Source organism: Myotis daubentonii, chromosome 4, assembly GCF_963259705.1.
Source record: "Myotis daubentonii chromosome 4, mMyoDau2.1, whole genome shotgun sequence".
Classification (NCBI taxonomy): Eukaryota; Metazoa; Chordata; class Mammalia; order Chiroptera; family Vespertilionidae; genus Myotis; species Myotis daubentonii.
The window spans coordinates 13,936,717-13,954,215 of NC_081843.1; the positions used below are offsets into that span (position 1 = coordinate 13,936,717).

Consider the following 17,499-nt stretch of genomic DNA (forward strand, 5'->3'; position numbering starts at 1 on the left):
CTGAGGTCTTGGAGTGTCACAACACAATGGCTAAGTCTGAAATGCCCAAGGTAGCTCCATCTGTTATGGTTGGGGGGGGGGGGGGATAAAATCAAAGGGTGGCCACTTCCAAGTCCTGTGCCTTGTCCAGAAATACACTTTGATCTTTGTGACTCAAACCTTACAAGAATACATGTACCTCCTTTGTTATCTAGTTCATTTCTTCGGAACTCATTATGTGTGTATGTGTTTTGGTGGTTTTTAAAATGTTTTTATTGATTTGAGGAAGAGAGGAAGGGAGAGGAAAAGAGAAACATCAATTGGTTGCCTCCCATATGCACCCTGACCAGGGATCAAACTCGCAACCTGGGTATGTGCCCTGACCGGGAATCGAGCTGGCCACCTTTTGGTGCATGGGACAATGCTAAACCAATTGAGCCACGGTGGCCAGGGCTCAACTCATGTTCTTAATCCTTAGAATTCTTAGAGATCATGAATGAAGTACTAGTATTCCTGTTTTATGTTTGACTAAAAAGCTATCTAAAATTCAACTTGGGAAGAAATGAGAGGCACATTACAGGGGCTTGGTTGACTGATTTTCAGCAGGCATTTGGGATATTTAGAAATTAAAGTAGAACTTGCCCTGTCTTGTTTGGCTCAGTGGATAAAGCATCAGCCTGCAGACTGAGCCACACAGGCTGGGCTCCAGCTGCATTCTTCAGTAAGCGTCAAGATTCTATCAGCCCGGCCAGCGTATTGAGCATCGACCTATGAACCAGGAGGTCAGAGTTCCGATTCCTGGTCAGGACACATGCCTGGGTTGTGGGCTTGATCCCCATTGGGGGGCATGCAAGAGGCAGCCAATCTATGGTTCTCTCTCATCATTGATGTTTCTCTCTCTCTCTCTCTCCCTCTCCCAAATCAAAAAAATATATATTTTTAAAAAAGTTATATCATCATGCCGAAACCGGTTTGGCTCAGTGGATAGAGCGTCGGCCTGTGGACTGAAAGGTCCCAGGTTCAATTCCGGTCAAGGGCATGTACCTGGGTTGCGGGCACATCCCCAATAGGAGATGTGCAGGAGGCGGCTGATCGATGTTTCTCTCTCATCGATGTTTCTAACTATCTCTCTCCCTTCCTCTCTGTAAAAAATCAATAAAATATATTTTAAAAAAAAGTTATATCATCATGTTAAAACTTGATTTTGTTTTAACCAATTTCAAGTAACAAATCTAATTATCTATATACACTGAGTGGCCAGATTATTATGACCACCTGACGTTTGTAGGCAAATTAGACATACACTGCATCGTATGGGATATGGAAGCCGAAGGCCTGTTTGAACACCTTTGCTGTCTGCAGTTACCAAGATAAAATGTCTCCAATTCACACAGGAACACAAGGATTGGACAGTCGAGCATTGAAAAAGTCATGTGGTCCGATGAATCACGTTTCCAGTTGCATCATGCAGATGGCAGAGTGAGAATTTGGCGGAAACAACATGAAAGCATGCACCCCACATGCATGAGTACAACCCTTCAAGCTGGTGGGGGCAGTGTTATGGTTTGGGCCATGATTTGGGCCTTTTAATTCGTGTGGAACAACGTCTGAATAGCACAACATACCTAAGTATCGTTGCTGATCAAGTTCATCCTATCATGTTGATGGCGTATTCCAATGGAGATGGCTTCTTCCAACAAGACAATGTGCCATGCCATGGTGCTTGTATTGTGCAGGAGTGGTTTCAAGAACATGAGGGAGACTTTACCTTGCTTAGGTGGCCCCCACAATCACCAGATCTCAATCCAATTGAGCATTTGTGGGACGAAGTTAAAAGAGCCATGAGGCAGCTGGTTCCACAACCATCAAATCTCACAGAACTGGACAGTGCTATTCACCAGACATGGTGTCAGATTCCTCGCATCACCTTTCAACATCTCGTGGAGTCAATGCCAAGAAGAATCGCCACAGTATTGAAGGCAAAAGGTGGCCCAACGAAGTACTGATGGGGTGCTCATAATAATCTGGCCACTCAGTGCATATAAAAGCCTAAGCGACCCTTCGACTGTCCAATCGGTAGCTATGATGTGCACCGACCATTGGGGCAGACGCTCAACGCAGGAGCTGCTGAGCTGTGGTGACTTGGCAGCTGTGGTTCTCGGGCAACGCACCTGGAACCAGAGAGGAGGGAGCCGGATTCCAGGGTGCATCACCTGAGAACCACCCTCTCGCAATCCGGGACCCCTTCGGGGATGTCAGAGAGCCGGTTTCAGCCTGATCCCTGCAGGCCAGGCCAAGGGACCCTGCGATGCACCGGGCCTCTAGTATTAGTAATAAAAACAAAGTTGATGGCCAAGTCAATTCACCTCTCTTGATAGTAGGGCTGTCCTGTATTTACTACTTCAGGAAGTCAAAAGGGTCAAATTTCTGGTAAAGGCCTAAGGCAGAAGTCCTAAACATTCCCCAAATCACTCACAAGCTTTCTCTGTAACTTGCTCATCAAGGGGAAAAAAAAACACATTTCATCTCTTTGTCCTGACTTATTTTGACAATATAAAACTAGCCATAGCCAAAGCCTGTTTGGCTCAGCGGATAGAGCGTCCGCCTGTGGACTGAAGGGTCCCGGGTTCAATTCCGGTCAAGGGCATATACCTTGGTTGCGGGCATATCCCTAGTGGGAGATGTGCAGGAGGCAGCTGATCAATGTTTCTCTCTCATCGATGTTTCTGGCTCTCTCTCTCTCTCCCTTCCTCTCTGTAAAAAATCAATAAAACATATTTAAAAAAAAAAAAAACTAGCCATAGTCGGTTTGGCTCAGTAGTTAAGAGTGTCGGCCCGATCTTTTGACCAAGATGGCGGCATAGGTTAACGCCGGAGATTGCTGCCTCGAACAACCAATTCAAGGGTACACCTAAAAGATGGAACGAACATCATCCAGAACCACAGGAAGGCTGGCTGAGTGGAAATTCTACAACTAGGAGGAAAGAGAATATCATACCCAGACTCAGAGGAGGCGCAGTGCTGAAGTGAAATACTCAGGTGCAGAGTGCGCGTGAGGAGCGGGCTGATGGCGGAGGGCGCGGTTGTTGTTTTCAATCGGGAGGGAGTTTCAGACTCTGACCTCTAGATCCGGGTGAGTCTCTGGGGACCCAGACTCAAATGGGAGAAGCGGGACTGTCTGGCTTCGGTTGGAACTTGAAGGCAGCTTTCTCTCCGAGGTTTGCACTGGTTGCTGGGACTCTGTGAGGCAGAGCACCTAGGGACAGAACTGAGAGCAGCCATAACTGCTCGCTCCGCCCACCCTGTTTGATCCCGTTCGACCCACCCAAGCCCTGCACAGAGCCATTTGCCAGATAGCCTCAGGAAAAGGCTAGATTAGCACCTCCCCAGAGGACAGAACTTTTCCCACTGCAGACACAGCTGACTCTCATAGCCAGTTGGCCTGGAGGTCAAATCCCCCCAGTATTAACTACAACAATCAAGGCTTAACTACAACAAGACTGCGCACAAAGATCACTAGGGGGTGCACCAAGAAAGCATAAAAAAAATGCGGAGACAAAGAAACAGGACAAAATTGTCAATGGAAGATATAGAGTTCAGAACCACACTTTTAAGGTCTCTCAAGAACTGTCTAGATGCTGCCGATAAACTTAATGAGATCTACAAGAAATCTAATGAGACCCTCGATGTTATGATAAAGAACCAACTAGAAATTAAGCATACACTGACTGAAATAAAGAATACTATACAGACACCCAACAGTAGACCAGAGGAGCGCAAGAATCAAGTCAAAGATTTGAAATGCGAAGAAGCAAAAAACACTCAACTGGAAAAGAAAAATGAAAAAAGAATCCGAAAATACGAAGATAGTGTAAGGAGCCTCTGGGACAGCTTCAAGCGTACCAACATCAGAATTATAGGGGTGCCAGAAGATGAGAGAGAGCAAGATATTGAAAACCTATTTGAAGAAATAATGACAGAAAACTTCCCCCACCTGGTGAAAGAAATAGACTTACAGGTCCAGGAAGCGCAGAGAACCCCAAACAAAAGGAATCCAAAGAGGACCACACCAAGACACATCATAATTAAAATGCCAAGAGCAAAAGACAAAGAGAAAATCCTAAAAGCAGCAAGAGAAAGAAACTCAGTTACCTACAAGGGAATACCCATACGACTGTCAGCTGATTTCTCAACAGAAACTTTGCAGGCCAGAAAGGAATGGCAAGAAATATTCAAAGTGATGAATACCAAGAACGTACAACCAAGATTACTTTATCCAGCAAAGCTATCATTCAGAACTGAAGGTCAGATAAAGAGCTTCACAGATAAGGAAAAGCTAAAGGAGTTCATCACCACCAAACCAGTATTATATGAAATGCTGAAAGGTATCCTTTAAGAAGAGGAAGAAGAAGAAAAAGGTAAAGATACAAATTATGAACAACAAACATGCATCTATCAACAAGTGAATCTAAGAATCAAGTGAACAAATAATCTGGTGATCATAATAGAATCAGGAACATAGAAAGGGAATGGACTGACTATTCTTGGGGGGGAAAGGGGTGTGGGAGATGCGGGAAGAGACTGGACAAAAATCGTGCACCTATGGATGAGGACAGTGGGTGGGGAGTGAGGGTGGAGGGTGGGGTGAGAACTGGGAGGAGGGGAGTTATGGGGGGAAAAAAGAACAAATGTAATAATCTGAATAATAAAGATTTGATTAAAAAAAAAAAAAAGAGTGTCGGCCCGCAGACTGAGGGTTCTGGGTTTGATTCTGGTCAAGGGCAGGTACCTCGGTTGCAGGCTCTGGTCTGGTCAGGGCTGGTGCAGTTAAGGTACATGTGGGAGGGAACCAATCCACAAGTCTCTCTCACATCAATGTTTCTCTCTGTGTGTCTCTCCCCTTCCCACACTCTATTTTAAAAACCCCCACAAAAACAGCCCTAGCCAGTTTGGCTTAATGGATAGAGTGTCAACCTGGGTGTTATGCCCAGATTTCAAGATTCCCAAGAGCCCACTAGGGAGCCAGCGAGTCCGATGCAAAAGCAAAGAGTCCTTTATTTCAAGCTAGCTTGAGCTCCCTGTCCACCACACTCACTGACACAACGGCAAGCCAAGTGGCAGAGAGAGCGAAGCCTGATGGGACGAGGAGTTTTATAGGGGGGTGGAGTAAGGGCAGGAGAGGGGACTGTGGGCCCCGCAGATTGGCCAGGCACGAGTCGGTGTCTCATTACACAGGATGTGGTCATATTGATGGCGTGCACTTCCCTTGATTATCATTGGTTAGTCCAGAGAAATCCTGGGTGTGGCTAGCAGAGGCTTGGGGCTTCTAGGTAGAAGCCTTGCCGAGCACATGGCTCTGCCCAAAAATGGAGGACCCAGGGTAAGATGGAGGGCGTAGTCCTCGCCCTTTCACTGTGGACTAAAGGGTCCTGGGTTCGATTCCGGTCAAGGTCACATGCCCGGGTTGCGGGGTCGACCCCCAATGGGGAGTGTACAGGAGGCAGCCAATCAATGATTATCATCATTGATGTTTCTATCTCTCCCTCTTCCCTCCTCTCTGAAATAAAAATATATGTTAAAAAAAACTAATAATTCTACATAACATTTGTTGTATTCTTACTATTTGCTAGAGCTGGTGTTAAATCCATTTCACGGTATAGCTTACTTTATGAGGTTTCTAGTAGGTTGGTAATATTTTTAGGCTCAGCTTTACAAGTTTGGAAACGATTAAAGCAAAAGCCCAGGCGATCTGAATCTAAAACTGAAACCTCAGTTTATCTTTTCGTGGGTGGGTGGGCATCCATACAGCAAATTAGGCTGCAAAGAGACAATGTGTGCGATAGTGTTTGGGACCCTACCTACAGGTAAGTTCACTGATTTGGTGCAGTCAGGTTAGGATGAGGGGTTCCTGTCATCCCTTAGGATGAATGGATCTTGAAGTATTTCATTAGGTCAAAGGCAGGAGTGAGAGCATTTCTGTCAGCGTTAAGCTTTGGCTTCCGTCAGAATTCACACTACCTGTGTGGCCCCGAAGCAGGAAGTGTAAGTCTTGGGTTCATGGTGTCCTCTCGCCTGTGAAAGAAAATAAATCCTCTGGAGCAACTCATTTTAAATTGGGGCCTAAAAGTATTTCCATAGATGCAGTTCCAAGGAATGCTAACTAGCTCAAGGGAAGGGAGGAGAGCCTGAGCAAGACTCAACCAAAACAACAGACCGCAGAGTCAGACCTGCAAAGGCTGCAGATTGTAATTATGAGATTTAAACACACACACACATACACAAAACTAAAGAGATGTAAAATAAGTAGCTAAACGTGGATGAAATAAGAGCCTATCCAAATTGGTAGAGTACACGAAAATCGCATAGGATAAATAGAGATTTAAAATATAACCATTGAAATTTAAAACTCAATGGATGGGCTACATAGATTACACGTGAAACTGGGAGTGAAGTGAAACTGGGAGATCTGAAGAAGGTACACAAAATGCAGGACATGGAAGTAGACTAAATGCACGAGCTTACTAACTGGATTTGGGGATGAGATGGGCCACTTGCACTGAGCTGGAATCCCAGCAGGGACAGTGGGTGACGGGCACTATTGGAGGAGAAGCCCTGAATGCTTGCTGTGTAGGAGTGTGCGCTGAAGCTGGTAAAACTAGGAGGGCAGCCAGAACCGGTTTGGCTCAGTGGATAGAGCATCGGCCTGCGGACTCAAGGGTCCGGGTTCGATTCCTGTCAAGGGCATGTACCTTGGTTGCGGGCACATCCCCAGTAGGGGGCGTGCAGGAGGCGGCTGATCGATGTTTCTCATCGATGTTTCTGGCTCTCTATCCCTCTCCCTTCCTCTCTGTAAAAAATCAATAAAATATATTTAAAAAACAAAACAAAACAAAAACAAAACCTAGGAGGGCAAATCGGTGCACCAGGTCAGCACCGTGGTCACCTCGGAAGGGAGGGTGGGCGTGCGGATGCTCGTTTAAGTTTGAAACTGTACACAACTGTCTGCCTATGCTCTTGGGACATAAGCTAAGTCACTTAAGTGTCCGAGCCGGACTCTGGGAGCTGACGGGAACACGGTAAGTGTGACGAGCGGGAGGAACCGAAGGGACAAGACACGGACGCTCTTTGCCCGGCTCCGCGGAGCTTCAGGCCCGGAGATCAGCTTCCTCCTGCGTGACGGCCCCTGCGACCCCTAGCGGCGCGGCGGCGCGGCGGGACCGGCGGGCACCTCCCCCTCTGCCCCGCGGGCGGGACTTCCGGGCGGCAGGACTTCCGGCCCCTGAGTGACGGTCGCAGCATCAGCACCAGCAGCGGCGGCGGTGGCGGCCGAGCCCTGAGGCCACATCGGTAGCGGCGGCGACGGAGGCGACGGGCCGCGGTCTACGGACCACGGGCAGCGGGGCTGGAGGGCAGGCGCGCCGGCGGACAGCGGGCCGCGCTGGCGGCGGCGGTGGCCGCGATGATGGAGATCCAGATGGACGAGGGCGGCGTAGTGGTGTACCAGGACGACTACTGCTCCGGCTCCGTGATGTCGGAGCGGGTGTCGGGCCTGGCGGGCTCCATCTACCGCGAGTTCGAGCGCCTCATCCACTGCTACGACGAGGAGGTTGTCAAGGAGCTCATGCCGCTCGTGGTCAACGTGTTGGAGAACCTGGACTCGGTGCTCAGCGAGAACCAGGAGCACGAGGTGGAGCTGGAGCTGCTGCGCGAGGACAACGAGCAGCTGCTCACCCAGTACGAGCGCGAGAAGGCGCTGCGCAAGCAGGCCGAGGAGGTGCGTGGGCCGCCGCGCGGGACCCGCGCGGACCGCGTCCTCCCCGCCCGCCCCGCCCCGCCCCGCCCCCGGCCCCGCCCGGGACACCGCCCGGCCCCGGTACCCTGCCCCGCCCGGCGCGGCCCCCAAAGTCCTGGGACCCCTAGCCCGGCCCGGCGGCTGAGCCGTGGCTTCCCCTTTCTCCTCGCCTGCTGCTCCATCCCGGAGCCCGGAGCCAGCTGGCGTCACAGGGGGAGCTTGCAGCCTAAGCATCCCTTAGCCTCGGGCCAGGCCTCGGTCTCTCCTCCGCATCCCCCACTCGTTACTGACCCCCAATTCTTTTTGCTTTTGTGTATTTCGCAAACCGCTTTCCTAGACCCACATCTTATTGCTGCAATTCTAAACCCTCCCAGAAAAGGGATTTCTGAGACTTTTATGATTCTGTAGCTGAAGACGTCCGTTGTCAGCACCCCTCTTCCTTGTCCCTAATCCAGTGTTTTGAAGGTCTGTGACATGGGTCAGTTTGAGAACTGATGTAAACACGTAACTAACGCTGCAGGTAGGCTGCTGCTCTGGTTCCAGGTGGGAAAGACTCCAGGTTTCCAGAGGTGGTTCTTGCCCCATGATTTCCTCATTTGGGAAGATTGTTGGCTTAGCTGGAAAAGGCTGAGAAATTCCAGTCTGGCTTCTAAGGAGCTAAAAGTAGACTTTTGAAATGCTTGTGTTCTAGGACATCTCCATAACCTGGATTCACTTGTTTGTGAACCAGTTAGAAGAACGGTGCCTGGTGGGGACACCACTTAACTTCATTCTCCATCAGATATTTAGCACTGACTGTGTGGCAGACCCAAGCAGATGGGGGATGTGGGTTCCCGTGCCTGCTTTGCCCTGGTGACCTTGTCCACATCGCCTGCCTGGTCTGCGTTTTGATTCCCATCAGTCGAATGAGTCAGTTAACCCTAGATGGTCTCTGAGACTTGACATTCTGTTATTCTAGGCATTAGGTGATGCTCTTTGATTATGAATAGGAAACTTCTTATTACATGAGTTAAACTCCTTTTCAATTGATTTAGCCGGACGCATTGATGACTTTAGTACAGTATTGAAATAGATTATTTCACTATTTTGTCTTTTTATTGAACCAGAGTGATTTATGCCTTAGTTTGGTTTAAAGCATGTTTATAAAAAGTAACAATGCCTTGTATTATTCCTATTTAGAGTGATTTATTTTGCTTTGGTTTTATGCGTCTGTCAAGAAACTGTTGTGTATTGATTGGGGTGCCAAGCTCCACCAGAATTGATTTAAAACTCTCAAGGGGATGCAAGAGCGTATAAGGTTTTAGCGTTTGGAGTGGCCCTAGGCTTTTACAGGGGAAGGACCTGGCTCTGTGAAGTTGGGGGACTGGGCCCTGGAAGAGCCAGATCAAGGACCCAGTCTCTTGACTCCCGGCTTGAGCTCTTCCTTTCTTGTCACGCTGCTGTGAGAGGTTAGAGAGCTGTACCCCTGAAAACTGGAGCACTGGGGCTCCCTTTGCCCACCCATCGGCTATGGCTGCCTCTCTAGTGCTGGGTAGTGCCCTCCCCTTTTCTGACCACTCTTGGCAGCCATTTGATGCCTAACTGAGGTTTCAGATAGGTTTGTTTTCTTGCTTCAGTACCTAAGTGGTCAACATAGTGGATGAGAAGGAGCTAAAAGGAGAAAACCAAGTTAGACAGCAATAAGGCCAAGCATCATATCCTTTCAGCTTAACAATTAGTTCTGCATGGATGAAGTCTCTGCTCTGTGCAGTCCAAGTGAGTATCTGCCTTGGACTAGAGCTGTGGGGGGTGCGCATGTGGTTTGGAGGAGAACGCCTTTGAAGCCCAAGCCCCCATGGCCCCAGCTTTTAGACAGCGCTCCCTGAGCAGAGAGCCACGAAGCAAATGCTTGGCTAGCCAGCATCGAGGCTGTGATTAGATGTCCACCCTTGGAAAGACCGCAAGTAAAGTTACTAAATGAGAGGGCTACATCCTGTAACCGTTTTAGCATTCTAGGTCATTTATGAAACCCAGCAGACATGTTTTTAGTATTGTGGGAAGAACCACTGTGCGTTGTGGATTGGGCTTTTTCTCGGCAGGAACTGAGATCACAGATGTGTGTCCGGTAACTCAAGAGCTGGCACGTCACAGACTGCAGACATGTTCGGGTCACAGAGCTCCTGCGTCCCGACCACTCTGCTCAAGAAGGCTTAGTCAGAGCTGGGTAACCTGAGCCGCCTGCAGCCTTCATAGTGGACAGAATCTTCCGATTATTATTATTTTTTTTAATGGCTGGAGCAGAGCGAATAAACCTGTCCTCTAATTCTTGCCCATAATAACCACAGCAAGAGATTGCAAGCATGTTCTGATTCTAGGGTGGCTCCTTGGTCCCGGGACTTGCTCATTCGATGGGAGTGATAGGAGCGAGAGATAGTGGGGTCCGGGGAGAGAGCCTGAGCCTTGGAGTCCACAGACGCTGGCCTGAGCGCCAGCCCTGCCCTTGGGAGCCGCAGGCCCGGTGACCAGTCCTCCCCTCTCTGGCCGCAGTGACTGCCCCTGTAAAGTGAGTAGGTTGCCAGGTGAAAGTCACTTTCAGCTCAGGTGCCAAGTCCCATCACTGGCTCTTGTTTTTCTGGGATCTGCTGTGAGGCAGATGTAGTGGAGTCAGGGAGCAGCACCTTGATGGATTGGCAGGGCAGCTTTGGTTGGTAAGCACTGGACATCTTCGTCTCTCCTTGTGTAGGTTTTGCCCTTGTTATTGACACCAGGGAATCCCACTCGAGCTTACAGAGCTAATTGGACTTATTGCTGGCGTCTGCAATTTCTACAGAGGCCTAAAAAATGCTGAAAGTTTTTAAAATGCACTAAATTCTTTAGAAAAGGTTGGAAACGGGCAGTTGACAGGGGCAGCTGGAGAATGAATAGATGCCCTCGCTAGTAACATGAGGCGGGAGGCAGTAGAGGGCTCCACCTGCTCTGTGTCCCCGGCAGCAAAGAGCCCTTTCTTTTTTCTTCTTTTCTTGCAATGATCAGGCACTTAGCTTATGGGAGGAAAAAATAATGTTTAAGAGACAGGTGTGAGTTTAGTAGCCATCATTTGCCTTAAAATCTTCTTTGCTCTGAAGAAACTACTAGCAACACCCCCCAACTCATCACAAGCAGCCCAAGTGGACGTTGTTGCGGAGACTGCGGCATTTGGTGCTGTATAAGAAAGGCATCCAGCTGGAGGAAGGTCTGACCCAGAACTGATTCCTAGTTATATATAGTAATCCATTTCATACAAGAGCATGTGGATAGGATTACGCTGGAGGGGGCAGGGGGAGTGCTATAGAAATACTACTCTATAGAAATGATCATTTTGCCTTTTTTCATAAGTGAATTAATACATTGAATCAGAAGTTTTTCTTCCTGTTTCTAACATTACAAATAGTGAATTCACCACTGCTTGGACAGGGTATGTGATTTCTTCTTCTGCCATGTTATAATATTAAGAGCAAGATTTAAAAATTGTGTGTTTGTTTTAGATGAAACCATTAAGATGTGGTGACCCGAGCTGCCTTTCCTAATTGCCTCCAAATGTTGGCCCATTGTAGATGTACCAGAGTCACCAGGAGTATATCAAAGCCTCCCCCCAAAAGCGGGGGTGAGGGGAGGGATAGGCATATGAGAGCAGAGAGGGGCGCTTTCCAGCCAGGGTGAACATGTGGGGAAGGTGCCTGCTCTTGGTATGGAGGCCTCTGGCCTGCAGCCCTGCTGCTGGGCCCCTTCCTGCCATGGCGGGAACCTTCTGGTGGCTGGTCCCTGTGCACATCTGGCACAGAGACTGCATGGAGCACATTCAGATGCTGGCTGCTTAAATGACTTAAGTGCTTGTCGAGGGTGAATGGTCCCCAATCACTCCAGTTGGCCCACTCCAGACCTTCTACAGTGCGGGGCCTGCCCCAACCTGGGGAGCAGGCCCCGCATTGTGCCTCGCTCCCCAGCATCCCTATACTTGCTTCCTGCTTCACCAAGGGGGCAGTGCCCTTCTGGTTCTTTTCTCCATGATCACACCACCCAAAGAGATGCTAGTCATCTGTGAGTGCCCATGAGGGGGAAGCAGCTTTCTCTGCCTCTGTGCACACTACACTGGGCTGTCTGTTTAGTTCCTGAAGGTCAAGGACTCTCTGCTCTTTGAGTGTGAAGCAACCATCTGTCCACCACAAATTCCTGTGATGATAGACATTTCCAGGTTTGTGTTGTCCAATTCCGTAGCCCATGGCCATACAGAGCCATTGACACTCAAATGTAACTGAGGAAGAGAATTTTTATTTTTATTTCACTTTAATATCAGTGTAAATAGCCACTTGTGGTTGGGACTGTCATACTGGGCACCACAGCTGAGCACAGCCTGGCTCGGTCACTTTCCTGGAAGGGCAGGCAGTAGACATCTCTGTTCCTCAGCTTCAGGCAAGAAAGGAAGATGCTTAGGAAGAAGGTGGTGGTTTTGTTGTTCCAGTGAGTATGTCCCAGAAAGAGGGGAGATCCCAAAGCAGTGGGTTTTGATACAGGAGACCAGACAGAAGAAAATATGTGAGATGAACAAAACAAAACAAAAAAAGAATGCTGCCTGGCCAGCATGGCTCAGTGGTGGAGCGTCAATCTATAAACCAGGAGGTCACGATTCGATTCCTGGCCAGGGCACATGCCCAGGTTGCTGGCTCGATCCCCAGTGTGGGGTGTGCAGGAGGCAGCCGATCAGTTATTCCCTCTCATCACTGATGTCTCTTTCTCTCTCCCTCTCCCTTCCTCTCTAAAATATATTAAAAAAAAAAAAAAAAAAAGAATACCAGCTATTTAGGAAACAACAGAGGTGATGAAATTCTCCAAAGGCTGAGAAGAGGTCTGGAGGGAAATCCCAGCACCTAGAAATTGTCTGGTGCTTATGACATAGAATTAAAATAGAATTAAAACTTTCTGTTTTCTTTGTTTCCTTATTTCCTTTCTAACAACTTTATTGAGGAGGGTGCACTAAACTACATATTTAAAGTGTGCAATTTGATGAGTTTTGACACATCAACACCCAGAAACCATTCACACAATCAAGATAATGATCATGTCCTGGCCAGTTTCGCTCAGTGGTTAGATTGTCGACCTATGGCCCAAAGGGTTGTGGGTTCGATTACCAGTCAAGGTCACGTACCTGGGTTGCAGGTTCCCCAGCCCCGGTAGGGGCGCATTCAAGAGGCAACCAGTCAATGTGTCTCTTTCACCTTGATATTTCTCTCTCCCCCTCCTCCCTCCCTTTCACTCTCTATAAATCAATGGAAAAAAATATCCTTGGGTGAGGGTTGAAAACAAAAAAAAAAGATAATGATCATCATCATCCCCAAAGCTTCCTCATGCCCGTCAGGAATCTCTCTCCCTGCTTCTCCTGGCCCCTGGTCACATCAGTCTGCTTCCTGTCACTGTAGATTAATTTGCATTTTTAGACTTTTATGTGAATGGAATCATGGAGTGTATACTTTTGGGGGAGCGGGGCAGGGAGCCTGGCTTCTTGCAATCAGAAGAATGATTTTGAGATTCATCCAGATAGTTGCTAGTGTTCGCCTCTTATTCATTCCTTTCGTGCTGAGGGGAGTCCCGTTGTGTGGGTGCAGATCCATTCTCCTGTCGAGGGAGTAGCAGCATCACTGCTCCCTAACCTGCCTTTGTCAGTTCCATGCCTTCGGCACTTCTCAGTTGGTGGCCTGCGAGGGTCCAGCGCGTCCTAAGGAAGCATCCCATTGCCAAGGAAGATAAGTCTCATCCCAAGGAAATGAAATATTTGCCGACATGGAGGGTCCACATAGTCTTTCATCAGTGACTGTTGTAGACCATCCCTTTTGGGCAAGAGATTTGGGAAATGCCAAGGTCAGTGGGACAGGGGAGACGGGGTTAGGAAGTTTAGATTCTGATTATCTCATGTTTTCCATGCTTGCTGAGTGCCATTCCTTCTACTCTGCTTCAGCTCGGATTCCTGTTCCTTTGGATTCCTTACCCACACCGGCCTTCTTACCACTTCTCTCTTCCAGGAAGCAAATACCCAGACCAGGCAAAAGTCCCTAGATGCTTGTGCTTGTGGCTGTTGGCCTGTTTCAAGTTTACAGTGTTCAGGTCTGGACAGGAGCCTTTGTCTACAGGATGGGGAGCGATGAGTGTTCTTAGCATGTCTCCTGCTGAAGTGCGCAAGAGCAAGGTAGACGCTGTATTAGGAGGTTAAGAAGCCAGTGTAAACTTGAATTTCTCCCAGGGAATTTTTTTCCAGGATGGGACATTTAGAGTTTTAGTTTTATCTTCTTTTTTCTTATTTCCCCAGGTACCAAACATGATCTATCTATCTATCTATCTATCTATCTATCTATCTATCTATCTATCTTTACTATGTAAAGCATATGTTAGTATTTAATACATAACATAAATAAATATACACTCATATGTATTTTTCCTGTCTTACCAGTTGGGTTTTTTGTTGTTGTTTTTTGTTTGTTTGTTTTGTTTTGTTAATCCTCACCCAAGGATATTTTTTCCATTGATTTTTAGAGAAAGTGGAAGGGAGGAAAGAGAAACATTGATGTGAGAGAGTCACATCGATTAGTTGCCTCCTGCACGCACCCTGACCTGGTTGGATTGAACCCGCAACCCAGGCACGTGCCCTTGACTGGGAATTGAACCAGAGACTCTTTGGTGCACGAGGCAATGCTCTAACCACCTAGCCACACTCACCGGAGCTGTTTTACCAATTCTTGAAAATTAATGTGAATTAAACCAGTGCCATTTGTAGGGATAATCTGTAGGCAGATGCTGACCCAGCAGCCCCTTTAACATAAACGTGAGAATCCTTTGCTTTTTTTATGAAGTCAACCTGGTTCTTGGATTTCTGCGCAGCAGCTGGTCTCTCAACGTGTCTAATACTTGGATAGAGAAATGCCCTTATTGCCTTCTCCCTGGTGTCACTCAGCAGGTCGGGGGCAGCTCTTGTAGTTCCAGGCCCCCCACGCTCGTGTCCTACTCTACTCACCTGCATTCTAGGTCTAAGTGGTGACACAGTTGTGAGAAATGGAGAAAGGAAGCTATAAAAGAACATCCGTGGTTTGAGATCTTAGGAGTTCAGTGCCCCCTGTGAGCCCTCAGTAAATATTTGATCATGTCAGGAAGTCCCTGTGAGTACCAGGAATCAGCCATCAGGAGAAGGGCGTCTCCTCCAAGCACAGAAGCCTGCACGCAGCATCCCCAGTGTCTGCCACTTTGCCTGCCCTAACATAAAAGACCAAAACAAGCATTTTTCTTCTGGAAATTCACTCTATGCCCTCATCCCAGGAAGGAATTAAATAATCAATAATGCGAAAGAACAAGATCTTTGATTCTTGTTAGGTTCATTTCTAAGCAGCCAGAGTTGAGTTATTTCCTATGTGTGACCCAGCTTAAAGGACATCTAAGAGGGAAGAATTAAATTTAATATGTTAATTTACTTTGCTATTAAAATAATCTTGAGTTATGAAAGTTATCAAAACTCCAGTGATGACATTCTGCTTACCTAGTCATCTCTTGTATGCTGGGAATTGGGAACACCGGCTTCTGTTGTCTTAATTTGATATTTGACATGAAAAGTCAGCTTCTTAACTTCGTTTTTATGTTTAAAATGGGAAGAATGGCCTCATTCCATGGCATGTGGAGAAAAGCTTCCTTTGACTCCTAGATTTTGGAAGAGCCCACACTCAGGTTATTTCAGACTGTTTTGGTGAAATTCACCAAAAAGCAAATTCTGAAAACCAAAGTTGAATTTAATTTTAAAACAGAACACTTTGTTAATTGGAGAGAGGGGGAAATATACCTTGGAAACAAATCTAAAAAGAGATTCCTGTGGGTATTTGTCTTTAGAAGTGGGAATTTAAGGGGAGTTATGGGGGGGGGGGGGGGAGAGGAACAAATGTAATAATCTGAACAATAAAGATTTAATTAAAAAAAAAAACAAGTGGGAATTTGGTGTTTCATATCTAGACTAGAGGCCCAGTGCACGAAAATTCATGCACTCAGGAGTCCCTCAGCCCAGCCTGTGCTCTCTCACAGTCCGGGACCCCTCAGGGGGCTGTCTACCTGCCAGCTTAGGCCTGCTCCCCGGGGAATGAGCTGGTAGTCAGACATCCCTCTGGCAGCCTGGGAGCCCTCGGGGGATGTCCGACTAACAGCTTAGGCCCACTCCCCAGAGTGAGACATCCTTAGCGCTGCAGTCGGACATCCTTAGCGCTGCCGAGGAGGTGGGAGAGGCTCCCACCACCCCGCTGCGCTCGCAGCCTTCAGCCCGGCTTGTGGCTGAGCGGAACTCCCCCTGTGGAAGTGCACTGACCACCAGGGGGCAGCTCCGGCATTGAGCATCTGCCCCCTGGTGGTCATTGCACGTCATAGCGACTGGTCATTCCGGTTGTTCTGTATTAAGGTCAGTTTGCATATTACCCTTTTATTATAGAGGATGTTAAGGATAAGCCATGCTGGTGGGTTTCCAATTGTATAATTACTGTCATTGCTTTCTTTGGATACGGAAAGGATAACTATAAGAATTGCCTTAAGCATCCATGGGGTTTCATGTGCTACATGACATTCTAATTAGACTTGGTTAGACAGATGATAATTCCAAATCCATAGTATGTGTAATTAAGACGTGTAAACAGTGGTCACTTTGCTCTATTCATGCCTCTGGAGGACTGATGTACTACATCTCATTTTATAATCCAGTAGGCACCATGTAGACCCACTCAACCCAAATGCTGAGAGTTACGTTTTTATTCTTCTCAGCTCCATTCATATTTTGTTGTAGTTAGATTCTCCTTGAAAGCTTTTTAGTTTTCTTACAGAAGACTTTCTTTGTTGACTTTTAGTCTCCACTCTACCCTGTCCCCCACTGCTGAGAATTCTTGATTCTTTTTAGTCTAAAGTAAATGATCTGTAAATAAGAGTATTTTGTTCTTTGAAAAATCTATTGACTTTTTTCTGACTTTAACCAAGTTTTTTAAAGTTCCCTGCTGACACCTCTCCCCACCTGCACAGCTACTCTTCCTTGTGTTGAAAGAGAACTTCAATTTGCAACTTCTTTTCCTCATTTATTTCTTTAACTTCCAACACAAAGCTCCTGCTTCATTCCCAGCTCCATCGACTATTCTTGTCAAGATAATTTTCAGTTCATGCAAACTCTATCCCCGAATTCATTCACCAGGTCTCTAGTTTTCTCATAAAAAGCAAAGATTAAGTATTTGTTTAGTCTTGGCCAGTCACTGTTCCTTCCCATTAGTTATTCCTTATATTATTTGGTGCAGATTGCATTGCATATTCCATTACAAGTGCAATTTTGTTAACTAAAACTACCTTTATGAAATAATCTTTTCAAGATGGCAAGAAAGAGGAGGCTTTCTTTTAAGCTGTAGAGCACCATATTGTGTTTGTAACATATTCTTAAAACTCGGAGCCCCTGAGGGTCCCTCCTCATCGGCCCTGTCTGGTACATTGCTGACCTCTGGGACCAAAGGACCGGCCCAATGGACAGCAGTGGTTCTCACCCCACTTGGCACCCTGGGAGCGGGCGGGGCGGGAAAGGCTTGCCCAGGCTGGGGTCCTCTTGAGTCTGCTGGTAGTCCCTTGTGGGTTTCTTGGGACTTTTTGTTCACCTGGGGAGTTGCTTCCAGTGAGCACTCACACCCCCTGTTAGCTGGTAGTGCCTAAAGCAGTGATTCTCAACC

General features: G+C 47.4%; 1 protein-coding gene across 15 annotated transcripts in view; it reads left to right on the top strand.

Moving 5' to 3' along the window:
• The first annotated feature begins 6,986 nt into the window (after positions 1–6,986).
• The window catches only part of MAPK8IP3 (mitogen-activated protein kinase 8 interacting protein 3), a 54,335-nt gene continuing 43,822 nt past the window's right edge, over positions 6,987–17,499 (top strand). For 5 of the 15 annotated variants that reach the window (XM_059692649.1, XM_059692654.1, XM_059692645.1 and 2 more), the window contains exon 1: positions 6,990–7,753. In XM_059692649.1, the coding sequence (XP_059548632.1) occupies positions 7,439–7,753 (315 nt within the window). In that variant the 5' untranslated portion in view covers positions 6,990–7,438. Of the gene's footprint in view, positions 7,754–17,499 lie in introns of all 15 variants that reach the window. The other 10 variants (XM_059692644.1, XM_059692653.1, XM_059692659.1 and 7 more) reach the window with 4 other exon arrangements.